Genomic DNA, 27,184 nt, shown 5'->3' on the forward strand with positions numbered 1-27,184 from the left:
TTGTAATTATCAGTTGTATTCACAGGCTGCCAAGTGTGGTTCTCACCTGGGAAAAATATCAATGCATATACACCTGGTGGCCTACAGATGTTCTTTAATTTAATATTTTCTTCTCATATTATCACCATATAACATTTTTTTACCGCCTCTTCCGCCTTTTAAAAATGTAACAAAGTACTGTTTACTAAGAGTACATTTTAACTGAGTAAATTTTTACTCGAGTGATTATAATTGTACTTGAGTAAAATTTGTGGACATTGTGGACACAGTGGGTGGACATTAACGTGCTGGCGTGCTGCAGGAAGCGTACTGTCTCATTTCCGGTTGCCAGCGAATCTGTGTTACCGGTAACATTTTTTTGCTGCACTATCTCAACCCAGCTGATTTTGCTTTTTTCTAAATTAGAGCGAGTAATTATCCACTGTGCGTTTAAACTTACTCTAGTTCTGCTCAAGCACTAACAGCGCTCTCCCTCTTTAGCGGCTTTCTTGCTAATTCCATACTTGTTCACACGCTATTCAGATCTGCTAGTTACTGTAGCTTAGCAGTTAGCGATGGCTGCTCCTTCTCCCTCTTACTCTCCTGCTTTCTCTTGCTCGGTGTGTCTTGGATCAACAAATCAACTTGTTCATAAGATTGTTGGGTTATACTTTGTAGGTGTTCAGTGTGCGTGCATGCTGTTTCATGGTGAATTTGTCAGTTAGCGTTTGCGTGACGTAGCGTAAACAAGGCGTCATTTCCAAGCATGAGACTGCACGAGCTGAAAGATGCAGACACACCAGCAGTCTGAGTGGCCAATTATTTTCCAGTTTCAGAGGCTGTGAGAATGCTCCACTAATTATCAAGAACTGAGCTTGTTCAGTTGCAGAAAAACTGCAGATACTCTAAAACAATTTGCTCATGTTGAGTACCTAGGCTAATTAACATCAGCCTCACATTTGAATGAAAGTTTGTTTTTTAGTCATCCATTTATGTAAGCTACTTTGATGTACCACCTTAATTTCAAGTGTTTTGAGTAGCTGTGACATGGGTTTTGCCGTCGCTGAAAGGAAACAGAAGTTGAGGGAACTTGAGTGGTGATCTTGAGAGTTTTGGATTGAACTCCGGCAATTGTGAGCTGTGGGAGAAAAAACTCTTTTTGTGAGACACTCTGGGATATTTACCAAACCAGACATGTTTGTCTTCACTTTACTAGAATGGACCTGGACACCCAAAGGATCACCAGAGAGGTCATTAACACCAGTGACCTGTGTCCGGCTTATTGTTGCAGGATAATGGTTGGAAAAAATGGAACTGGGGAGCTGTAACAAAGACAGACAGACATGTGAAGTGGAGTCAGAAAGGAAAAAGGGATTGGAGACATAGTAGGGGAAAAAGCTTGCAGCTTTAAGAGGTTCACAGGGTCACCGTTTTTTTAAATTCCTCATGTTTTTGAAAAAGATGAGGTCACAGTTATGGCTGTTTAAACCATCTAAGAGGGTTTCCAAAATGGCTGCTGGCTCCAGGGACTGAGCTGTGGTTTTTTGTCGAGGGTTTCTCCAGTTTCCTCCATGCGGGAGCTGCAAGCAGATCGGCCAGAGATCTGTCCCTGTGAATCATCAAGGTTAAAGTGGAAATTGGGAATGATTTGGCATTTGAATAGTTGGCAGCAACAAGAGGGAAAGCTAAAAATTGACCAAAGGTTCAATATTGGACCAGTATCTCAGTGAGTGATACATTAATTACCCTCAAATCTTCATTGGATCCATATTTAAATATATTACTGCCTGTTGAAATAAATATGGCCATCTATTTACATCTGAATAACACTTTCTTCCTTTTTTACTTAGGAGTATAAGATTTTTGAACAAAAAGTGTAGTGGATTCACAATAAGTGTATAAAAGAGACAGAAAAAAAATCAAAGCATTCTCCACAGAAATCTCATGTTGAGTTCTTTTGGCATCAGTTCAGCGCATGGTTGGTTTCAACAATTTGGAATTTTCAGAAATGCAAATACAAGGTCAGCCTCCTCATTACACAAATGGAATATCAAACACCTCTGAAACAAAATGGAGGTGGAAATTTAAAATACAGAGGAGTGACACTGACATGAGACTGAGCAAAAAAAGCATTCCCCATGAAACAAAGATCTTAAAAAGAGCAGGGCATGTGCAATTACAGGTTGTGGGCAGCACGTCGAGAGTGTAGGCGTACCGTCAAAGGCAGGGGAACGAACAAGAAAAGAGCAGGATAATGGTGTCAAGATTATGAAGAGATGTGTGAGAGAAGGCGCACGGCCAGGGGAGGGCCAGGAACTTGATAATAAAGGCTGAAGAAGAGGGAAACAAACAAAGTGAACCAAGAGACTGAGGCAGACTTTGAGAGAGACTATGAGCAGGTAAGGATGGTGACTGGTTGGCAGAGGCTCCAGTCAAACCAGCTGTACCCCTTAACTCCGATGTTCAGCAGTAGACTAATAGGCAGAGTGAGTCAGTGGCTCCGTGTCCTGTCTCCCCGGCTGCTTGGAGGGGCTGTATTGATAATATCCCAGCCTGCAAGGCTCAATCCATCCCCCGGGGCGCTCAGTAGCAAGTGGATGAAGAGTCCCTGGACGGTCTTTTGGCTCCACAACCAGACACTGCGGCAGGGAAAGAGTCTTGAACACACTACAGTAGAAGGCAGCCACGTGCATGCACATACACACACATGTGCACACCAACAGGCACACTGCCCAAACGCCTTCCTCCCACCTCATTTATTCTCATTTTGAGTCTCTCCTCTCACACTCGATGCAGAGTGAGGGGCAGAGAGCAATGATCACAGAGGAGGCGAGGAGATGTACGAAGGGAGGAGATGGGGAGACGGGGGAAAAGAGAGGAGAGAGAATGACAGCCTACGCTGAGGACTGTCCTCCTCTCTTCTCTCCCATCAGAAGTGCTAATCCAGCCAGCGTAGGTGCAGGCTTACGCTCACACCTGCCTGCTCCTCTCCATCTTGTTAGGAGGCCAGATGGGAGAGCAAGTGACTTCCTGCGGTACTTCCACCACAGGGCTCGTTCCCTCATACTAATACCTTACTGCTCGGCTCCACTTGTTACACACACCTGAGACACACACTTAGGGGGAGCCCAGGGCTGTGAATGATGGCCATATGCAGAACTGTGCTCATCTATAACCCCCTGTGGCTGGGACAAAGTACAGCAGACTCCTTGAGTGTTGAAACCAAGGTTATCATTTGAAATCGGTGCAGTGCGGTTAGATTCAGCGGCTCTGTGTAGAAGTACGCCCAGCCAGGGTCGACGGTTCCACAAAGGTTAGTGAAGTGGGTTTATAGGTAGGAGGCCACTGGTTTAAATGTATATGTGTGTGTGTGTGTGTGTGTGTGTGTGTGTGTGTGTGTGTGTGTGTGTGTGTGTGTGTGTGTAAAAATCTGGCAGGGAAGGTGAATGAGCAACTCACTGCCCTCTTTGAGCAGCCACTGTAAGATGTCATGTGAGCGCTCTGCAGCCAACAGAAGCCACTGGCCAATGCACGGCTCCTCAGGTGCCAAAGTATTTTCTTATGTGAATGTGAAAGAAAGCAGAGCAGGGAAAGCTTGCAAACTCAGCACAATCCTTCCCCTGATAAATGGGGTAAAAGAAAAAAGACAAAATAACTTATGGGTGGATCAAAGGAGAAAACACTGGAGGACTCACACTCAGGCACACCGAACCAACACCAGCATACCATTAAAATTCAAACAGGGCAAACCAAGGGTATGGAGACTGATACACTGTGTGTGTGTGTGTGTGTGTGTGTGTGTGTGTGTGTGTGGGTGTGTGTGTGTGTATTTGGCCATGAAACAAAATAATGAGACATTATCCTTTTCCATTACACAGAAGGCAACATGTTCTAGATAGTTCATTGATTAATGTAGCCTATGTGCTTGTTGAAGAAAGACAGAAAAGTGATGACCTCTGCATAAAAATACACACATCACCTTGAATCAGCTCCGTGTGTGTGCGCGCGCACAAAGCAAAAGGGCGAGCCAGTGAGATGAATGCTGTCACCAGGGTTGAGGGGAAATTTAGGTCGCACTAAAATGTTTTTTAACACTGAAATGTTTTTGCAATTGTAATATTTTAATTGAATAATCATCAAAAAATCCAATCTTGCAGAGAAAAACTTAACTGGTCTTTGAACAAAGCTTTTAGAATTACTTTCATTATCTATTAATTATTTTGTTTATAAAATGTCGTATTTAGAGAAATGCTAAAGATGTTCAGCTTACTAGCACATATGACAAAGAAAAGCCTAAGATCTGTATATTTGTGAAGCTTGACACAGCAAATATTTGCCAAATTTGAAACAAAAACAATGTTCCGTCAATCAACTAATCGATTTAATCAAATCAGTTCTTTCAGCTCTAAATAAGAATATTTGAAGAATGAGCAGTGTCAGAGACCAGATTATGCAGGAAAGTCCCATTTAGGGCTGCAAAAAAATGTTAATTAATTTTAAGAAATATTTGTAATTTAATCTAGTAATTGTTTAGTCTATAAATGTTAAAAAAAAAATGTTGAAAGCGCCCATTAAAACTTCCCAGGGGCCATGGTGAGATCTTTAAATTCCTTCTTTTGTTTAGCACAGTGTTGTTTAAACCACAACAGCCCACCATGTGCACCCACTTTGGGAACCACTGGTCTTTCAAAAGCTCAGAACCCAAAGATATAAAATTTATAATGATAAAGATATAAAAACCATTAGAAAGCTGTAAATCCTCATATGACAAAAAACTGAACTAGTAAGGATTTGGCTTTTTTGCTTGATTTTGCCTGACCTTAACAGTTAATTAGTTATTACAGTTGTTCACTAATTTTTGTGACCATCAGCTAATCGATTAAAGCTCCGTCCCCTAGTAACATCATTGCAGGGTTTTCCCACAGCTTTTATGGTGGAGGTGCCTCCACCAAATGAAGAGCACCTCCACTGGCTTCAGAAGAAATTTTTACAGTTTTATCATGTACACGAAATTAGCAGATGTGGTGGTGCTCACAGCAACTGTAATGTATTTAGGGAATGATCATCATTTAGTTACTACACTGATGAGATAAGACGCGTCAGGATCTGTCCGACGCAGTTCAGCAGGTGACGTCCCTTAACTGACCACATCATACGAAAGTCACTTGGTAATAAATCAGAGCAAGGGTCGAATGTGGAAAAAGCCAAGGGACACAGCTCACCAGTGTCTTATGAGTATAATTCAAATCCAATATGGCCACCATGTGTATAAACAAATGAACAGACAACGACCTTTTGCTATATTTCAACTATTTTACACCCCAGGTGAATTTTTTACAAATTAGTGAAACGTGTGAAATTAAAGACTTTGCCCAGAAAATGCAGAGAAAGCGACATACATGTATAGATAAAAACCCGAGCCGGTAGGACGAGCTGAGTGAACACCATCCAGGCTCCCCAGGTTGTTTATCTGTTCATGTATGTGTCAGTTGCAGGCAGGACCCCTGCCGAGATCAAAGATGTTGTAAACGAGGCAACACAGATAACTTTTTTGCGCGCGGGTGTCGTTGAGTGTGTTCCTTTGAGAACACACACAAAACACACAAACACACAAATATCAGAACACGGAGGCAGGTGTGAGGCCTGAAAACCTAATAAAACACGGCGGTGAACATATGTGAACTTGCTACACACACATACTGCACAGTACATGCTGCCATTACACACACAGTGGGTGGGAGAAATGCATAATCCGCGCACACACACTTTTTCATACACCGGCAATATTTGTCTGATAAGAAAGGTCACTCTTGTGAAAGCGCACAAACCACTAAAGGCTCCAGCATTAAAGCTTCAGTAGAAAGGAAAAAGGAGGGCAGCCATACCTCTGGATATCTCATTCAGGCAGTCATAATTACAGAACAAACCACACTGCTCTTTCCCTCCATGTCATTTGAAATAGTGGATTAAGTGCAAAAAAAAGAGCAGATTTTTTAAGCTCGGCCATCTGTGTTTTCCACAAGAGTGCCTGTGTGTGTGTATCTGCTTCCTTATCTCATCTGAACCATCCACCTCTCACACAGCTCCCAGTTGGTTTTTACTCTCCAAGCCGGGGAGGTCGGTTTAGGACCCTGAAACTGGGTCATCTGGGTGTTTTTTTTTTACAAAAAAAAAAGAGGCTGGACGTTGGCTGCACAGCTGCCTGGATCACGCACAGGTAGGGGAGACAGGGATGGAGCAATTGGTGGGATGGGAACAAGAGGAGTGACGATTGGAAAGGTCAGGACAGAACAGCACAGCCCCGTTGCTGGGAGAGATATTTTTGGACAGCACGCCAGGGTCGCAGCGCCAGACTGTCAGCCTCTGCTCTCGTCTAGTTGAAGGGGCCGCGGCCGAGCCGGAGGCCGGAGAGCCTCAAGGTCACGCCCTGCACCTCTTCTGCTGACAGAAAGAGGGACTGAGAGACGGATGGAAGGAGGAAGGAGGGGTGGAGAGGTCACAAGAACCTGAACGCAATGCTGCAGTTCCTGGTCTAAATAAAACTGACTCCATTCTTCTTGTGTGTACACACATTCGTGCACGGCGGCTTTCAGGTCAAGATGGAACAAGAAAAAGGGTTGCTGGGTACACACTCTCATTTCTAAGGCGAGTGACAGGTCAGGGGTGTCACCTGTCCGCAGGGGCCTCTGCTGTGAAATGTGATATCACTCCGAGCTTGACCCAGATAGCTTTACAGCTGCTCAAGTAATGGATATCAGGTGGACAGGAAGTTTTAAAAGCCATTAGAGTTCGTCATACTTAAATTCAATGTTTATAGTTTGTTCTGCTCGACTCTGCCTATTTATTAGTTTCACAGCTCCTACCTCCACTCATACGGTCTCAGGTAATTAATTGTTTAAAAAAGTTCCCCCCATCAAAGAGCTACTTGCAGAATTTTCATATGACTGTTTGCATTTCTGACGTCAAAAAGTGAGAACATTTGCTTATGGGCTGAATATAATTCAGAAAAAGAGTAATAATTAAATAACTTGATAGGGTATTGTAGGCTATTTTGCAATAATTACCATGACGCTGCCTGGGATGCATATTATTCTTATCATTTTCTGTCACATAACCCAACAATAATACACCGATTCTTCATAAAATCAGGTAGTTTTCCTACGTTTCGATAGCCAAGTGGTTCAGGCAAATACCATATAACCACAAATGCCCCGGTTATGTTCCAGTCGGGGGCCTGTGTTGCAAGTCGTATCCCTCCCTCTCTGCCCTTGTTTTCTGTCCGTCTCTGCACTATCAGCTGAAAACTGAGCGCAAAAATGCATTTTTTTTTCTTTACTTATTAAGTAACCACAATAGAATACATACCAACTGAACTTAAGTTTCAGTTTTGTTTCGTTTCTTTTTTTTGTGCTGGCCCTCTCTTTTTTACATTCTCTCATCTATGTCTCTCTGTTTTTGTATTTTTTTTAAAACTCAGTATCAAGGCTCTCCTTGTTTGTTCAGAAGATAAATAAAGAGCGATCTGCAGAAAAAATTTGAAAAGTTTGCTGTGTAAAAAAAAACCAGGCCACTGATTTCTAATTCAAGAAAACAAACAACAGAAAAACCAAAATGTGTTTCTTTAAACATTTTATTGCTATGTAAAATTAAAAATCTCATACCTCCAATGAAAAAGTACTACTCTTAAATAAGACAAATCAGGCAAAATAAAAAATATTTGGCATTGTGAATTGATGTTCAGTGTGTGGGGAAAATCAAATTTCAGCAGATTTGGCATAGCTTTGCTGCTGCACTTGTGAGTCAAATTTGTTTTTATAAAATGCACACTGTACTGTAATGTACAGTCTGTTGACAAACTACCACTTTTAAAACTTACGTCAACGTATCATCTGATGGGGTAGTACACAGAGCCAAGTAAATTACTAAACATATAACACTGCGTTTCTCCCTACCAACATTTAATACTTTATTTAACTGAGGTCCTACAGTAGTTTCAGGACATAACAACCTTAAATAAAAACCCAACTGAACACATGAAGTAGATGTGCTTATTATTGGCACATCCGTGATTTCCCTGGCACCCGTACCTACAGTGCCGTGGGGAAAAAGGCTGCAGCTGCTCGTCCCAGGCAAATCACCGCTTTTACGATACAGTACATTTGGGCTGATGAGCTAAGTTTTTCAACGTGCTGCACAATCTCTAAGTGCTGCAACACATCCTTATTATCGACAAACCTAAAAGGGAAGTGTCTTCTTCTGAGAGCAGCCGATACAAAGACACAATAATTCATGACAACACTGAACTTCAAGTGAATTCCAAACGCAGCTCCTCTGTCTAACCACTACACCTGGGCGAGGGACTATAATCTAGGCATGCAAACACTAGCATAATGTGCACCCACTTTCTCTGTCTGTGACAAACTGCAAAGTGCATATATCAGGAACTGGGCGCTCTCTGAGACTTAAGTTTGGCTCCTTATTCTGTGGCGTCAAAGTCAGCTCGTTCTCTAAGAGGCAGTTAGGCTTCACTACATCGACATTCTAAATAATGTGTTGCTTAATAACAGTTCTGCACTTAATATCACACAGGTAAAACATGAAGCATCAGCATTCAAAGTTAAACATAATGAGTTCTCTGGGCACCACCTCTCTTCTGTTACTCTGAACTCCAAAAACTAAAACCTAAAGTGATTGTTAAAACATTTATAAACATAAAACCTCTGATATAAGTTATGAAATAAATTAAATTCAGAATACAGAAATAGAAGAAGTGATTACAGTCGGCAAAAATAAGCTTTTTGTTGTTTTGTTTTTTTTTACATCCACTTTCTGAAACAAGGGATACACTTGTTATCATTCCATATCTGCATTCTGCATCAGCATTCACTGCATTCATGGAATAGCTTAAAAAATAAATAAGTACATAAATAAATAATCCTTGCATTGTTTAGTATTTGTTATTCTTTCCTTTTACAGTACCATGACTTGTAACTGTACATTGAGTAGTTATAATACAGCAATTACAATGAGAGAAGAGGGATAAACCCATTGTCTGGTGTTACTTGGGCTAAACGGAGAGTTTGAGGGTACCGGTGGTCTGCTGGTCTGAGCATGGCCAAACTAAACTAAACTGAACAAGGCCCTTTAGCAATCCCAAATCATCCAGCCTTTCTTTGTTGATCTTCCGCAAGGGGATTTGGCCAAGGATGAGGGTCCATCCGGTGTCCAGAGCTGCCCCAAATTCCGTTCCCTACCTGGACTGCTGGGATTGGAGTTTGGCTGCATGAGAGTCAGAGGAGGGAGGCTGAGGTCAAAAGGCGAGGTGTCAGAAGCCAGGGTTCCCGCGGTGACCTCAGAAGTGGCCCATCCTGGCGGTAAAAAGGCTGCGGGATTGTGGCATGGCCGATGAGATACGGCCAAAGCTGGACGATGGCCACTTCATGATGAACTGGGAGGTCACTGGCAGCAGATACCTGGACAGACGGACAGGAGCGAGGGATGGAGGGATTAGGGGAAAGGATGAACATAATGAGAGGATTAGATATGCAAAGGTCAAAATTTAGAGGTCAGGATGCATTAGTGCTCGGGAAGAGACCAAATATCGCTCACTTTTCATATATTGATTCTACCATTGATGGCCATCTCTATTTGCACATTTCAACTTTAGTAATGGCCTGATGATTTCAAGATATTATGACATCACCTTCCCCTTGAAAACAAGAAAAAGAAAGGAAAAAATATAAAAAATTGGAAGTTTAAGTTATGAGATCCATATGATCTGGGGTATTTTGTGTTGGGCTGCAACTAACAATTATTTTCAGTACTGATTATTTTGACAGTTATTTTTTCAAGTAATCAATTACTCAAGTCATGTCTATAAAATGCCAGAAAATATTGAGAAAAGTCCGTTACCCACAGACCAAGGTGACATCTTCAGATGTCTTGCTTTGTCTGACCAACAGCCCAAAACCCAAAAATATTGAGTTTAATATCATTTATGAGAAAGAAAAGCATCAAATCCTCATATTTGAAAAGCTGGAAACAGTAAATGTTTGCCATCTATGATTTTAAAAAATGGGTAATGGTAATTATTTGATTATTTGAAATAGTTAGTTTTCTGTCAATGACTAATCAGTTAATCCTTGCAGCTCTACTTTTGTGTAATCTAGCAAATCTTAAATGCCATATACAGAGTGCTGTCAGTTACAGTCCTGTTTAATTAGGTTATATGCAGTATTGTGTCTGCTCATAGAGTAATACATTTTGGGCTTCTTACTGACAAAAGCAGATTGTTTTTTCTTTCAGGACAACTGAATTCTCAACTTTGACCCCTTAAATTTTTGGTATCATGAACAGAAAATCCTCACCTATCGTTCCGAGGCAAAGACGTCAGTACCTTTCTAAGACTTTTCTATGACACCTTCCACCGAGACAGAGCAGTGAGGCAGCTCCTGCTAACAGCGTTCCAGTACCTGAGAACGAGACCAGCGTCAGGTTGAGATAGTCGGGAGGGGCTGAACCCTGCTCCCATCCTCCTTAGTTACTGGAAATGAGTCAGATATGGTTGTCAGAGCAATGTCAGATGAGATGATCAAATCCTGGACTAGGTTAACTGAGGGTTATGCAAATGTTGGGGTACTGTTCAGAAGACAATGAGGCAGGGGTAGTTTGAATTCTTCCAGACTGAACAGTTGGAAGAATAACTTTACATTTATGGGCTTTTGCAGCATACTTGTCATATGGTGATATTACACATTATGTGACCTTATTGCAACATCCACAGCGAAGATCTTTAGCTAATAAAAACTACATCTAATACTCGTTTAGTTAAATGAGTACAATGGTCAAGAAATACTCCCAGTCGAAGCATTTAAGATCTAATCAAAAGGGAGCCACTGGGGCGGAGGATTAGAGAGTGAAGAAATAATATCTTCTTTAAAGCTGGTGCAGAGATAGCATGCTTTCTCTCTGACAGCTGTCTTTCTTTGTGAAAAAGCTCTTGGACAAATAAGCTGAGCATCTACTTCCAAAGTCGACTGTAATGGGGGGAAGAAAAAACATGTTGCTGAGGGGCCTCCTCTTTAACGCAGTCCCAGACCTAGGAGTTTTAGGGAAGATTCAAACTAACAAGAGCGTCCTTGAATTAGCTTCAAGTGGGCCGTAGGTATCCCTCCAGCACATATTCTTCGTCTGTGACTGGACTCAGGGAACAAGGACTCGGTCCAGCACTTCAATTTAGACACCTCCCTGTAAACCCGAGAGAGGAGGACAGGATAAGCTTTGCTTTCAACCTTTCGCACTTGCTTCTGTTAGGTAGCACAAAGTGCAGTTTTAGAAGGGACACTTATTGATTTCATGCCATGATTGTTTTTTACCCTCTGCTTAATTTTGGCTTCATTTCTTATGTTTCTCTTCTCCCCACTAGGCACCTTATATTCCATCACATCATGAGACCCACCGCGCATCCGTTGGGATCCTGTTCATGGACTTGTATTACGATTTCTCCCCCTTGTATTTCCATTGGGTTTTCCCTTGAAACCTCAAGCCCAGGAATGTAAATAGTAGTCAAAAAAAGAAAATCAAATATTGAACATTCATTGGGGGCCGAGTGTGTGTTCTACAGAGCTCCTCTGCTATTCACTTTGAGAATATTCTGCTCATAGAAAGAATCACGGTGGTGGTAGTAGCAAGGAGTGGGGTGTGGGGGCTCTCATGTCCATGCGGCCGCTGTCTCTGCAGGCTATATTTAATTGGACCCTCATCCTGCATCTTCCAGGTTCGTCCTCTTTTTGATCATAAAGAAGGTCTTGCTTGAAAGCCAGGGGGAGGTTTGTTCATGCAGTTGTGTTTTGCTTGAATTCATCAGTTGACAGGGAGACAGAAAGATACTCTCCTGCTTCATTCAGTTCGTGCAAAGCTGCAGTCTACCACTCTACCTACTGACAGGCCTTCCACACCACTCCCAAGTCCTCCATCGAGATGCAACTGCCACCGCGAATTCAGAGAAGGCCGAACAAAACAAAATACCATGAGTAGGGATGGAGCAGAAGACTGCCATGATAGCTGACGCAATCATAAACCAAGAGGTACAAAGAGGCTTTAAGGTTATCTGCAGCACGCATTCAGCTCAAAACCCCAATTAACCCTAATTACTGCCACACTTTTCAGACAGATGAAAGTTAATAAAATCTGAAACTTTTGTCATCATGGGGAAATTGTCTTTGGGTAGTGACAGTAATTCCAGGCTTAACAAGAAAGTCATTAGCAGAGCTATTTGGTTACTTCCTCTCATCTGCCCACACAGACTGAAGGACTTTTCTGAGACCCATGAGGCTGTTGACACACCTGATCAGGGCACTCTACACAGGAAGGATGCTTGAACAAGAGCGGGCAGGTGTGGTCAACAATGGAGACCCCAAAGATCTCAGCTAAAAGACCCACTTTGACGTGTGCCAAAGGCTGCCAAGAGCTGTGCGAGTGTATCTGTTATCTATGTGTGTGTACTGTACATGCAAATGAGATAGTGAGTAGTTGTTGAATTCAATGAAGCCACATTTGCCTGCATAGAAGATCAATGATTTTAGGGTGAGAAATAGCTAAAGTACTCAGACCGTAGGGGTCTACTGAAACCAGGCTTCCATCCAAAAAATAATAATCATGTAATTAATTGCAAAAGCTGAATGGAAATGGTGACATTTGATTTTAAAATTTCTCGATCTTGTTATTTTCTGCAAAATATCTGTTAGAGCCTTTATTATAGCCTTTGAGAAATATTCATACATAGTATACAGGTGTCAGTCATGGTTGTGTTGTTAATCAGGGTTGGTCAATAGCTGGTGCATTAGTATACTGTATTTCACATTTGTAGTTTTCATTTTTGGATTAAAACAACTCGTCTAATTAGGATTGAATTCCTGACCTATTATTTCTCCGGTGTTATTGTCTGACATTCAGTTTAGTTCAGTCAAGCTGAACTAATGTTGACTTGGCAAAGTAAACCTAATTATTTTTTATCATTAAATTATTTATTTCAACATTTGCATTAAAGTATGGGGACACATTTTTTTCAAGTCTGTCTTACAACAATGCACACATGCCCATATATACATTGAAATTTCATCATAAATTTGAGCTGAATCTAGTATGTGGGTTCAGCAGTTTGAGGCAGACAAATCAGGTGGGTATTTTCAAGAAGTTAGAGTGTATTTAGTACAAATTTCACTCTATCTTTCCCCAGACAATGGTCGGACAGTGTTTTTCTTGCTTTTTATTTTTAAGAAAGAGGATTTTGGAATTTGTTCCCCGTTTTTTTATACTGGAAGTGTTAGGAAAAGATCTCTTCACAGCCAGTATGGACAATTGGAGAACTGTTTCAACTTTGAAAATAAAAATTTTATATGCCAGTTTGATTTGAAACCTGCTCAAAGTTTGTGGTTAACTGAATGTGAATCACTGAAGAGAGACAGATGATCGTTGTGCAGCAGTCACATGACATGTGCATGCAAGCACACACTCATACACACACAGTTTACCCTCTCATATAAAGCGTATGCATCAATGAGAAAATAATCCTAATTGCTTCTCAGCTATCTGAAGTGGCGGCGGGTCGCAACTGTTCCCTGAATGCCTGATGGAGTGATGTGAATCGCTTGTGTTGTGAAACTGCAAACCATACGATGCAGGCCGAGCCATTTTCTGTCTTCTTGTGACAAGAAGAGAGCGGTGCTTAGGTCGAACATGGCACTGATGTGTTGCAGGTGAGGCACTCACCTTCCACTGAGGCCATTTGTTCTAAAAATGCACTCAGGGTAAGATGCTCTCGATAAAAGCATTGGGCGGAAAGCATAGTTTAGCATTTGGCAGCCGGGTGATTGGCTGGTGATGTACAGCAAGCGGGCCGAATGGTTGCAGTGTTGAGAAACTGTGCTCCAAGCAGTCTTAATATGCTTCCTTCTCCTACCTCCTTCCTTTCAAATACACTGTTTACAGTTTTGTGCTACGAATAATCTGATAATTTGAAAGATGTTCCTTTCTCATGCTGTATAAATCAATCCAAATATCACTTAATTGAAAGTTAATGAGGGAAAGGAGAGGAGGCCATGCTAGACTGTTGGTTGTGCAGCCAAAGCAACCATCATTGGGCAGGTGGGACCAGGCCTTTGTTACAGCTGTGAGGTGATAGGAACAGCGGAAAGCAGTGAATAGGAACGGTGCTGGAATATGGGGGGTTTAGCAGAACTAAACCGAGCAGAGACCTGCGTCGAGGGGCGAAGAGACGGAGGAAGAGGAGGAAGAAGAAGTGGCAGCGACAGCAGCAGGGGTGGAGCCATGGGTAGAGGCTGGTCCAGCAGCAAATGGTAAGCTTTTTTACACAGACATATATAGACACAGAAGAAATAAGGAGAGACAGACCAATGCATGCTTAAATGGACTCTCAAGGATACCTACTGCAAAAATATGGATACACCAGTCTATATCAGTTTGATCATGGTCAAGTTATTAAATCCAGTTAAAGTTATATCTTTAAATCCTTTTAATCTTTATTCTTGAATCTATCCCCAAAACAAATTGGCTGAAGATAAAATAATCCATAGCAACAATGTAATGTAGTCAAAACATAAGCAGCTCTACAACTATGCACAAACCTCACGCGTTTTTTGTTTTTAAACAGCTGAGGTTTTTATACCGTAGGTGCAAAGTGATAGCCTGTTAAAATATGCACAAGAGTTATGAATCATGTAAAGCGAGGCCCCAGGAAAAAAGGAGCGCTCTCGTGTAAGGTCATTTGCTGCACAGGCTCATCTGGGCTCTAATTGAATTAAGCAGGCCTCGGGGGGCCCCGGGCTAACCTGAACGCTAATCTGTGGGCCATTATTTCCTGTTAACAGCACACTCCCTCTCTGCTTCACTTCGCCCTCCTTCCTCCCTGTCTGTCAGCCCAAAGCATATGTGCTTTAAAAGTTCACTCATTCCAAACCTGAGCTACTGTCTCCTGCAGGGATCAACCTGAAAAACAGAAGGAGGCTGATTTTTTTTTTTTTTTGTTCGTCCGTGGAGGAGAGAGAAATAATTTTTTACTGAGAAGTTAAATAATGATAGCTGTTGAAATTTCAAATCAAAGTTTTCTTGTCTGTATGTAAAGTGTGTTTATTCATTTATTTACTCAATTTAGTTTTTTGCACTGCTTTCTAGTGGGAGTTTTGAGAGTTTATTACTTGGCATCTCTGTGATTAACTTTAACAAACTCAGCTTTAATCAGTTTCTATCTGTACCTAAATATCAATCAGAGGTGGACAACAAAATACTGTAAATATTCCTATCATCAAGGATGTCTCTTGTTAATCTTAACAGAGGTTCATTTTCTGCCCCTGCTATGTTGTGTTTTCTATGTTATTTTTTAGTGTTTTGATCATATATATATATGGTGAACTAATTTAATCTGTAAACTAGGTCAACAAACTGTGAATGAACTGTGAACTGATCTACTTGCAGTATGGGTCTAAAGACTTCCCTTTAACAACAGTTTACATTTGCTTGTCAGGCATAAAGATTAATTCTCTTTGCGGAGCAAAAGGTCAACACTCGCACAAGGACACTGACTGAGTACTGATTGAACCTGGGACTCCAGACTTACCAGACTCTTGAATCCCATCACATTCTTGAATCTTTTTTGGCCACCCTACTGTATAATGAACTATTTATTGCAGCAGGAATGCAGGAATTTAACTCAGTGAGAACACATCAAAGGTTTGGGTGTCCTTCTCACCTGGTGTCATCCCATTCGGGGCTAAGTCCGGTCAAAGAGCCACGGGACTCGGAGACAAACTTGTAGACGACCAAAAGGCAGTCTCGGCACAGCTGGACCAGCCGGCGGCAGCACTGCAGCTGCTGCGGTGACACCACCTCACTGCTCTTACTGAAGATGGTCTCCCACGATGAACTGGACAGCAGAGAGAAGGCAAACCCAAGCGCGCACACACACACACACACACACACACACACACACACACACACACACACACACACACACACACACACAAGAACAGTAAAATGAAGTTAGCAGTTATGGTTTAGAATAAGCATGCGTTCATCGGTATACAGGTATACTGTACACATAATGTTAGCCCACAGATTAAGTCACAAACAGTTTAATGCGTGGCCTGTCACTGTAGATGTGTGCATATACATTTGCATTCACACTCTCCCACACGCAGACATAAAGGAAGACAGACAGACACACAGACAGGAAGGATGAAACAAATCCAAGTACAGTTAACCCCCTTTATAGCCCTGGACATACCCCTGACTGTGAGAGAGATTGAACAACTGAGACATACAGCCCCGGGAGGTATGTTTGATGTCTACCCCCTTTCACTCCTTGGGAAGTGGGGGGTGCTTACACTGAAAGGGTTCACAACTGTGTGTGTTTCCATTCTCTTCCTCTAAGTCGTTTTCAAAGCCTGTTGAATTCATCACCCACAATAGCTGCTAGGCTGTTTGATTGTTGTTAAGTCCCTTAGATAAAATATCAAACAAGAGACAGAGAGGAGCAGAGGGCGGGCTGCACTGGGATTTGGAGTGTGCTTTTCGAGGTGCACTGCTCTGCTGTCGCCTCGTGACATCGGGGCCCCCTGTTGGGTTCATCCATGTTGGGGCCATGGCCTGCTGCAGGGAGGGGCTGGACAATAGGCTAGCACGCTAGCTGGATCACCCAGGACAGGCTGTGATCAGACAAAGGCTGCATGGGGTGCAGTGTGCTGGGGGTAGCTGAGGTTAGGCTAGGCTAATCCTCCCGGGCCTTTACCCCTCCACCCAATCTTTTCTCTACCGTTTTTTCGATGTCTCATTTTCAATCACTCTCCTCTCCGCTTTTTCTCTGCCACCAAGTCCTTCCCACTTCTCTCCTTCTGCTTCTCATTCCCTTCATCTGTATCACCAACTCATTCCCTCAGTTACGACTGCCAAGGAAGAAGGGAGGTGGAAAATGGAGAGCTTTGGGCAGCGACTTCAGTTACACCCTTTGAGCCCTCTGTGTCGAGGGACACACGGCCACTGAACAACTGAACCGTAAAAAATATGGAGAGGAGGAGATGCAAGAAGGTCAGAGCTTTATCACAGACGATAAAGCCACCAGCACAGCAGCTGTCTGCATGTCAGGATTGTATATACAGTATGTGTGTGTTCTTGCCTGTGGGGGTCTATTGGAGGGTGCTAATGTATGTCTTTGAGGAAATAAATGAGTGGAAACCATCTTGATACATCTGAAGATGTCTCACCGTGTGTGTGTGTGTGTGTGTGTGTGTGTGTGTGTGTGTGTCTGCCTGTCTTTGAGGGAAGCAAAACATGTGTTTTAAGAAAGACAATGTGAACCACTGATGGGAAACAGACCAGTTTTGTGTGTGTTTTTGTCTGTCTTGTCTGCTGTTTTGAAATGTCTACAGGGAAATGATCGAGTGGGCAGTCACTGCAGTGACTCATCTTGGAGGAAGCCACTTTATGTCGCATCACAAAAGCAAGAAAAAAAAATATATAAATAAAAAAGGAACCACACCAAAAGTATTTGATCAAAAGCTAGAGTAAAAGAACTAAGAGGCCTTCATTCACCTTCTTCCTGCTTCCATCCCACCCCTCTCTTTTTCTTGCTGTCACCTGTGAAAAAGCCCTGATTAACAGCCCAGATTTGTGACCTTAATTTGCACCCTGTCTTCAGAGTAACACGCTTCTTTCATCCCCAAGAGCTTTCAGGAAAGTGCAGTGTGTGTCACTCATTCCCTGTCATTCAGCTGGCATTGCTTCCGTAGTCATACTGAAAAAAAATGTGAAATTGTCCCTGCTGTCACTGAAACTGGTACATAGAAGAACACTGGGCTTAAGGACACTGGGAGATTGCGTGGTGCATGAACTTGTAGTTAAGAAGATGGAAGAGTGGCATTATGCAATGAATAGAGTGGTAATTGGCCTGCAGTGCGATCACTTGTTTGTGTTGATTCTGGTGTTCATTCAGGGGAGTTCTCAGGGCAATTTTTTAACGTCTCGTTTTTCTTGCTCTTGGTTAGTTGGACTTGGTTTAAATCATCAGTTATACAGTAAAAGTCAAACTTTTATTGTAGGTCTTACATTTTTTTCATTCAAAGGTGCTTAGATGGGTCTTTAATTTTGCTGTTTGTACCTTTTTGCAGTTTTTCTGAATTTGACGGTTCCTCATCGATAGAGCTTTCGTGACCGTAGAGCTAGTAACATCCATTGAAAAATGCATTATAAAATGAATCAATGGTAGCTATGATTATTTGTTCCTCTCTATTATAGCACAGCCTTGTGTGAAAAAAGCGCTTGTCAGATCATTAAACAGCATCCGAGACCCTTTCACCCCACAACTCTCTGACGGCGTAACTGGAGGGGTCTATGTCAGACAGATTTTTAACTTTCCAAAACAACAATCTGACAATCACCCCTGCATCACATATTTTGGGCAGATTACACAGCCCTGCTCGAACTGGCGTACCCAGTGTTGGAAAAGCAGTTCCACAGGCCCTGACCATGACTCCAGAGCAAGCGGTTGAAGATGCGGTTAAAGAGCCGGTAGAGGTGGAGGCTCTCTACGTCTGGCTCCCTCCAGATCCGCTGTAGTGCTGAACGTACATTGGTACGTACAATGTCCAAAACCTGCGTGACAGAGATAATGACAGGGAGATGAAAAAAAAGAGAGAGCGACAGAGGCTTAAATCAAGCATGTGATAATAAGGAAAATTAATGCTGTAAGACAAAAGGTGTCACCATTTCTAACTGATATACGTGAGTTGGCATTTGTTCCAACTGTAATTTTTCTTTTCTTTTTATCTTACCTTAAAATTAGCAATCTCATAGGCTAATGGATTCAATCAGTAACTGAAGGCAAGCTTGCATTTATAATTAATACAGACAGATGCTCACATACACATTTAGTATATGCACAAACACATCCTAAAAACTACTTTAAGACAGACATACAGCCTGTACCTAGTTTGTGTGTGTTCGAGGCTTTAGCATAGGCAGGACAAAAAGTGCTCGGGCAGGCAGTGGAGAACATGGGAGGCGACTAATTGCGCCTCCCACGTCAGTCTTGGACAGAAGGTGCCAGAAGTTCCTGGGCGGTCTGAGAACACCTGCGCCATCCTGCCATCTTCCCTTCTTCGTTTTCCCATCCCTCCCCACCTCACTGCCTTCTCCTCCACCCTTTTTCTTTCTCTTTTCACCCCACTCAGAGTGCAGCACAGTGTCTCTTTTGACTTTGATTCCTCCCTCCTCATTACTGACGTGCCTATCTGACTGTGTGTGTGTGCGTGTGTTTTGCGATGTGAAGAGGCAAGATTCCCCTACAGCAATGTGAGGCAAGCAAGACACGCATACACACTCAGACAAACTGATAGATGAGTAAACACACACACACAGATATGTTTTGGTATGGTAATCAGATGGCAGAGCGGTGGGGGCTACATTCCTGACCTCTGCCTGCTGCTCATTAGGCTGCTCCACTCCAAATAAAACATCAGCTCCCACCGCCACAGCCCACAATACAGCCAAGCACAGTTGCGCAGAAAGCAGTTGCTGAGAGATCACATCATTACTGACACATCTACTGGATGCCATTTCACGTCTTGTCCCCTTCTTCTGTTTGTTTACATCCTATTTACTTTCTCTACCTCTCACTGTCTGACATGGTAATTATCTTCGTGCATGTTTTTTTTTTTTCCTCTTATATTTGATTTGGGGATTATTTTTCTGTTTCTAAAAGTTGTTCAAAAGAATTTCAAAGGAATAGGTGGGAGCAGTGACATTTTGTCATATTCACAGACTTTAATAATGTCCATTCTATACAGAGTGACATAAAGAGGCAGTATGTGGCCTCTGTAGTCAAATGATAAATGTAGTCCATTTTTTAAGACTTTCAGAGTCAATATATCCAAAAATGAAGCATTATATCTGACAATAGTGATTAAGAACTTCACTGTTATTAATTCTTATTAAGTTATTAAAGTGTTAACAATTGGACAATTATACTGTACCATTGGTCATTTTGCTGTATATACCCCATCTTTCCTTCTTTTGGGGATTTGCCCAAGGAAGACCTGTAGTTGGTCGAAATGTTGCTTAAAAAAAGGGAGCTGTGATACCCGTGTGCAGACACTCCTTGTATTGCAATTTTACAGAGGTACCTGCCAGATTTCCCCAGCTCTTTTCTAACTGCACAGTTAAGGGAATGTTAGCCTGTGTAGTTCAAGGCCACATTTCCACTTCCAACAAGCCCTTCCCCTACAGCTGTCCCTCAAACCAATAAACTGCAAAAACTTTTCAATTCCAAAAGTCCTCCCTTTTCTCTCCTCTTTGTTGAACTCTCTCTTGTTGTGTGGTGCTGTAACGATCTTGACCACTTAGGAAGCAGTGACTTTCGATCCAGATTTTAAATAATGTGTTGGCCCTGAATGTGTTTTCATGTGGTTCAAGAGGAGAAAAATTTAGATAGATATTCTGCCAAACATGGGTAGCTACCAAAGATGTAGAGCCAAACTATCCTCCAATTCTCTAGTGGGACATGACAAACTTAATCAGATTGCTTATGATCTGATTCCAGCATAAGGACTCACCTTCCGTTGTTTAGTTGAGTCCAGCTTCACTAGCCAATAGGAGGCCACCTTTGGTTTATGGTATTTCCAGTTGTCAAGGATCTGAGAAAGAAAAGTCACGGTGAAAAAAGTTAAAACAATCTTTTAAACCTGCAGAAATCTTCCGTTAATACAGACCACCATTCTATAAGAAGCAGAATTACAATCAAACAAAAATATTTCAAAACTCTCCTAGAGAATGTTCTAGGTATCAATTTTAACAAAAAATAAATAAAAACACTGCAGTTATACAGTACATTCCTCTGCCATTTTATTACATATTTTGTTTCCCAGCATCTCTCCATCAAAACCCAGGGTTACTACACTGTTCTTATAATGCTGCGCAATTTAGTCGCTGCAAAAAACAGCAACAACAGTAAAGTCAACAGCTCAGCCTAGACAGACACTTGCAAGAGACGATGAATACATCTTTTTAACTTGAGCACAGGCCAAGCTAGAGAGTGCCATGCCACATCACAGTTAAACTTCAAGTACCTTCTCTTAGTATTTTAAAACTATAAGAATGTGTCCGAAATAGAAGAAGGACATATGGTCGAAGTGTAGAGCTCATTCCCACTGTCGCAAACACATCCTGCAAGATTCTTTTTCACACTTCCACCCCGACATGGAATCTGTAACACTGCTGGGTTCACCAATCTGTTAATGTAATGGCTTTTTGGCTTTCACACATAGGTCTCCGTTATGGAAAAGTTCCATGTTCAAACATGACATGACTTTTATGGATAGAGCTGCAATGCTTGTGTGATATTTGACATCTGGCACGTGATGGTAGGTAAAACAGGAAATATGATGTAAGAGGGGAGAGTGTTCACTGCTGCACATCTCTACGCTGTATTGTTATTAACAACAGGGAGAGTTGTTCTGCAATTTTGGCATCAGACCAGTTTTCAACCAGTTTTGCATAACTACTGTAGATGTTATCTCGCAAAATTCTGTCTTCAGAGTCAAACCTCCCACTTCAAAATGATTTCCATGATCAAGGCAGAGAATTTAATTTCTCATTAATGGTTTGGATGCTACACTTTTATTGAGAAAACATGTATTTTTATTTACTTTTGAGCCATATAAAATACTTTATAAAAATGTTAATGAGCTCTTAGTTGGTGGACTGCCAAAGTGCCTCTTAAGGAAAAATGACTTGAGGACATTTCCAAACATGAAACACACATGTAAAATTAGCTGAACGTTTACAGAATAGAGTGTTGAAAGGAGCTTTTCTGTGGTATTGGTGAATTTAAATGCAGCACAACTGAGAGACAATTGTAAAATAAAGCCGTGATCTCTTGTTCCTTAGCAGAGACACCCTGTTTTGTGGGTATGTCAAAAATCCTTGGTGCATGTGTTGTTATGCACAAAAGCTGTGCGGGATATTCCCATGCACTTGCTCCTCGTGCCAACACCACTGTGTACCTACAGGCACTGTTATTGTTGCTCTGTTGACTTAGTCTGCATTTCCCCACTGGTGCACATAAACCTCTCACGTAGCATGCTAGATTCCCTGCAAACAGTGCTCCCATTGGGAAGCTCCAGTGTAAACACTATGTGTACTCAAACACACATACACACATACACACACATACACACACATACACACACACACACACACACACACACAAACAATCCACAATAATTCATGGATACACAGCTAAGGTATAGAGTAAACACTTTTGTTCACTTTCCAGAAAGTTACCCATTTACTTGTTTAGTTTTCTTTCTCAATAAGAACCTTATGAACCTTGTCGGGTAAGCTGCACGCTCATTTGTCACATTTGTTTCATATGTACACAAATAACCCTCAGTTAAAGATAACGAAACACACTTGATAGAATTTCCCCTTTCAGTGGTTCCAACTGCAGACAAAAAGCAGGTTTTGAGTGAAAGAGAAAGGAGGAGATTACTCTGCTGCAAACACATCATTAGCCCAATTAGACCTCAACTGCAAATCATGGAAAACATAAAATGCCAAAGATTGTTTTCATGCCAAGTGAACACTCCTTGTCTCCTGAGGAAAAGAGTGAACAGTACAGGTGCAGCCGCTTGTCTGCATTTCCATGGTGCTCTCATTAGGGTTTGTTAACAGTACAGGTGTGTTGGTAATTGTCTCTCACCACCCTGACACAACCAGATGTCACGCACACACATACATTTGGTTTTGGTGTTCTTGTGAGGAAATTGTATGGGCTTGCATTTGTACTGGGTGACATGCCCTAACTTAACTATAATCATAATGACTACATCTTAATTTTATTAAGAAATGTTCATTATTAGATTATTTTTAGGAATGTTATGCCAATATTGAATGTTTCTTTTTATGCAAGCAAAAAGCTAATAATAATAATAATAGTAATAATAATAATACATTTGATTTGAAGAGCCTGTCACATAACCCAAGGACTCAATGAAGGCCTCAAAATAAAGGAAACAAGCAAAAAACTAAGTAATTACGAAAGAAAAGTTTAGGGGGATACCAAACTAAACTCATATAAAAGCTACTAAAACACACTATAAAAAGTGACAAGGAAGCTGTGATCAAACAATGCCAGGGCCCTCTCACATCTTTGTTCTAGTCTGTGTAATATGGCTATTATTTGCAGAATAAATGGTAATTCTCTTTTAAAGTCAGGTTCCAGTATTCAAGTATTCTCGGCAAAATCTCTGTTTTGAGCTAGGTAATAATGGTGTGATATGTGTACACGCCTACAATACAAACTGTGGGAGAAGACCAAATGTCATTTTAATCTCTACAGCGTTTCCCAGACCAGGAACACCTTGAGCAGCTCCCGTCTGGTGGTGCGATAGTTGCCTTCTGACCTGCTCGCCTGCCCCCATTACGCGCTCACCGTAGGACGGTGCCTTCGCTCTCCATCTAACTGCTGCTACTGGTGTTGTACTGAAGAGTCAGAGTTCTGCAGGGCTTCCAGCCACCCAGCTGTCTACACTTTTGGCTTTTTTCAAGTTAAGAAGACAAGTGAGAAAAGTCCTGCTGACCTTGCACTTTGGCCGGAAATGCTACATAGAAATCTAAAATAAGCCACCCTGGTATACTTCCTCCAGTACACTTCACATGTAGCCTACCAAAAACTAATTTAGTCCATTGAACATTTTTGTGGTATTTTTGTCATCAGTCTGCGTAGTGAAGACAGTCTGGCCAGCTGCTGTCCTTTCAGTACCGTGGGAGCTGTGGTGCTGAACAGACAGCTGGTTCTGAGGACAGCGATGGCTGTAACGGAGGTCAGAATCAGTGTAGATGGGAGAGTTGGACGCTTTCATAGTACTTTTGAGCTTCTGGTGTGAATTCAAGGTCAGCCTCTTCCTCTCTTTGGTGCATTTTGTAATTTTTTTCTTTTTCTTTTCTTTTCAGCTTTTGCTATTGTAATTTTTAAATTTTCCATAAACTAAATAAAATAATTTGGAAAATATATGTATTCAACTTAAAGTGCTGTTTCTACAAGTGGGAAAAAAGTGGGAATCAATAGCTGCCAACACTAGTTCAGTACCGGAACCCCCATGGGTATGTTGATTATTTCAACAGACATTTTGTAGAAAAAGTGGCCATTATTGAATTCTTGGGCAGCCTGTTTCCAACAGTACAGTACATTCATAATTAGCATCATGTAAATAAATAAGCTCTGGTATATTAACGTTAGACATATGAGACAATTGTTCTGTTGTTTGTACACTAATATAGTAGAAAAACAGAAATTCAAGTAATAGCCTTAGTGATAGCACAAACAGGCAAGTACACACACTAAATGCAAGAACACAGAGATCTGACCAGAAATAGAGGAGGCACTGATTAACTCAAAGGAGCAGTGGGGAATAGTGCAGGGCTGCAAACTGACCGACAGGTTGTCACCGGGGTCGTTTGAAAGACAATGGGAGCCAGGCCAAAGCGGAAAATCTATTGTTGAGGGAGGAGAGAAGGTCACTTTTAGTTAGGCTGTAGAGTGACCGCACCTGGCCACAGAGTGGGCTCTGGGAATAAAGGATTTCTGCTCAACTATTGTACTCCATGTTCATTCCCACTTTCTTACTCTTTAACATTTTTTACATTAAGTTTCTGACTCTGAATCTGAATCACAAATTCGATAGAAATACAGAAATACAATAGAAATCGTGCACCCACCTCATCCAGCATAGCCTCGGCCTCTTCCTCAGTTTTGCCAGGAAACCTGATCCTCATCGCAGTGAGCACAGCCAGAGTCTGACGCACCAGCTCTGCCTCCTGCTCTTTACTCCTCAGGTTTATCAGAGGATCACCCTAAATGTACACACAAGTACAGGCACACAACTCAAGAAAGAATTCAGTACACAGATACGCATCAGTATTAAACGAAAAGAGCTTTCATTCACATCTATACCCATCCTCACAACAGACAGGCCTCATACAGCATGCTATTAACAGACATGGCAGAAATGGAAAAGGAAGTTACTGTATCTGATTTCACTATCAGGACAATTCAGGTTTTTGAAATAAAGTACACTGAGTAGACGTCATTACATGAAGAGCTGCAATTAGTGGTTATTTTAATTATTTATTGATTATCAATTAATGGTATTTTCCCCTGACAATCTTCATGTCAGAGGAAATTTTATCAATCCCAGTCTATGTAAGGGGCTCCTGAAAATCACCTCTGCCCAGGAGTATAAAGTTGCATTCAGACATGAAGGTTTGTTAGCATGTCAAAACAATGCGAACAGGGTGTAATGTGTTATTACTGTATTATATATATTAGTATTATTTCTACTTATCAGGGGCACTTCAAATTTCACACGCATTTTATGTTATGTATGTTATGCCCTGAGTTCTCAGTAATTTATGATCCTGCTGCAGTACCATCTATTTTAGTCAAAGATCATTATTTCTTTACATAGCAATCAACACGGAGTAGTATCTGCAACATATTTTATCATTATTAGCATATGAAATCTTATGTTACGGCCAAAAAACATGTTTTATGAGGCCACAGTGACCTTAACCTTTGACCTTTGACCACAACATTCTAATCAGTTAAACCTTGAGTCCGAGTGGACGTTTGTGCCAAATTTGAAGAAATTCCTTCAAGGCGTTTCTGAGATGTCACGTTCACAGGAATTGGATGGACGTGAAGTGACAATAACCTCCTCAAAATACCATTTTATAACTGCTACAGCAATGCACTCACTGGTGAAACTATATCCAATTTGAGATTTCCCGTTCAAGCGTGCACTTATCCCTACATGTGTGATTCCCACAGGGAACTCAAGTGTGCAGGAAGATAAATACGAGGAAAAAAAATGGAACTTCTCCTGTCATTTTGTATACACGTGTCAGGATACAAGCATACAACCGGTGCACTCTATGGCCTTTTTCAGTATAAACGTTCTATCCTGAGCTCTATTTGTTATTCTATTAGTTGTATTCTCAATGTTAAAAAGAATTCTTTCCCATTTTAATTTCTTCCAGTGTATCCAAAGGTTACCAGCGTACCTGTAAAGACGGGGAGGGAATGGAGGAGGCAGGCGGAAAGCAACAGATGGCGACATAATAGAAGATTATTGTCGCAGGCTACAGTAGCCCTATACAGCAACGCAGGAGCTGCTTAAGAGGTTCTCAGGAAGGCCAGAGGAGGAGAAAAGAAAAGGGGGAGGGTAAAAGCTATGATGGAAGAACAAGTAAACTTGTACGCCAGTCTTTGGTAAAACACAATTGGAAAGTAATTTTTGAATGTTTTTTTTTTTAAATCCTATTTGGAGTAGTAGATCAGCAGAGTACTGCCACATTGAGCAAAATGACACCTTGACTATCTGAAAAGGAATTCACTGTTCTGTGACTGACAACTCATCTCACAAATTCTGATCTGCAAAGAAGCCATGTGAGTATCTTACTATGTTGGAGTGGATGGTCCCGAGGCTGTTGCTGTGAGGCACACGGTGGGCGGAGCCACTGCGGCTCAGCGAATGGGAACGCAGCGTGGCGGAGCTTGGCCTGGCGAGGGGAGTGGCCGTGGGAACTGTAGCGGAAGGCCTGGTGGACAACGCTCGCACCTCACTGGGCGATGCGAGGGAGGCGATGGAGCGAGGACAGGAGATGGAGCGCCTGATTGGGCCAGAAAGTGTTGGTGAAGCAGAGGGGGCGGAGCTGGTTTTGAGTGACTTGATCGGAGGTTTCCAGTGCATACGACCTGTAGAGAAACAGAAAAAAAAGGAGTGGGTAGGAACACTGACTCACTGTGACAATTTGATTTCTTTTCATCCCTGATCCTGTCTCAGTACCCCCAGTCACTTTCAAGCTCTCCTCTCTGCTTTACATCCGTTGCTGGGTGGCTTTTGAGATGAAGTGTGGCAGCCGTACTCTGGCACACTGGCACAGTGGCCCAGTGTGTGTGTGTTATTAACGACCGCAGCATGTGTAGTCAAAACCAGAAACGAAACAGTAGTCCTGTCTGGTTTCGGGATGGATTAAAGAGCAGCTCTCTCTGTCTGTCTCAGGCACACACATACACACACACACACATTAGACAAAAACACAGAAAATGAAGCTGAAAACCCACACTGACACTCTC

At 41.9% G+C, this 27,184-nt stretch overlaps 1 protein-coding gene and 1 long non-coding RNA gene across 2 annotated transcripts in view; one reads left to right on the top strand and one right to left on the bottom strand.

Moving 5' to 3' along the window:
• Positions 1–12,622, top strand: part of LOC120790323 — a 107,702-nt gene extending 95,080 nt beyond the window's left edge. The window contains exons 4-6 of the long non-coding RNA XR_005707528.1: positions 11,405–11,755; positions 11,846–12,065; positions 12,284–12,622. This is a non-coding gene — a long non-coding RNA (uncharacterized LOC120790323). The remainder of the gene's footprint in view (positions 1–11,404; positions 11,756–11,845; positions 12,066–12,283) is intronic.
• Positions 9,100–27,184, bottom strand: part of ttll7 (tubulin tyrosine ligase-like family, member 7) — a 63,483-nt gene continuing 45,398 nt past the window's right edge. The window contains exons 15-20 of the mRNA XM_040127717.1: positions 26,508–26,803; positions 24,766–24,900; positions 20,601–20,681; positions 18,482–18,642; positions 15,746–15,919; positions 9,100–9,452 (exon numbers count right to left, since the gene is read on the bottom strand). Of these exons, the coding sequence (XP_039983651.1) occupies positions 9,332–9,452; positions 15,746–15,919; positions 18,482–18,642; positions 20,601–20,681; positions 24,766–24,900; positions 26,508–26,803 (968 nt within the window). The 3' untranslated portion in view covers positions 9,100–9,331. The remainder of the gene's footprint in view (positions 9,453–15,745; positions 15,920–18,481; positions 18,643–20,600; positions 20,682–24,765; positions 24,901–26,507; positions 26,804–27,184) is intronic.

The sequence above is a fragment of the Xiphias gladius genome, chromosome 6, assembly GCF_016859285.1.
Source record: "Xiphias gladius isolate SHS-SW01 ecotype Sanya breed wild chromosome 6, ASM1685928v1, whole genome shotgun sequence".
NCBI classification, from domain to species: Eukaryota; Metazoa; Chordata; class Actinopteri; order Istiophoriformes; family Xiphiidae; genus Xiphias; species Xiphias gladius.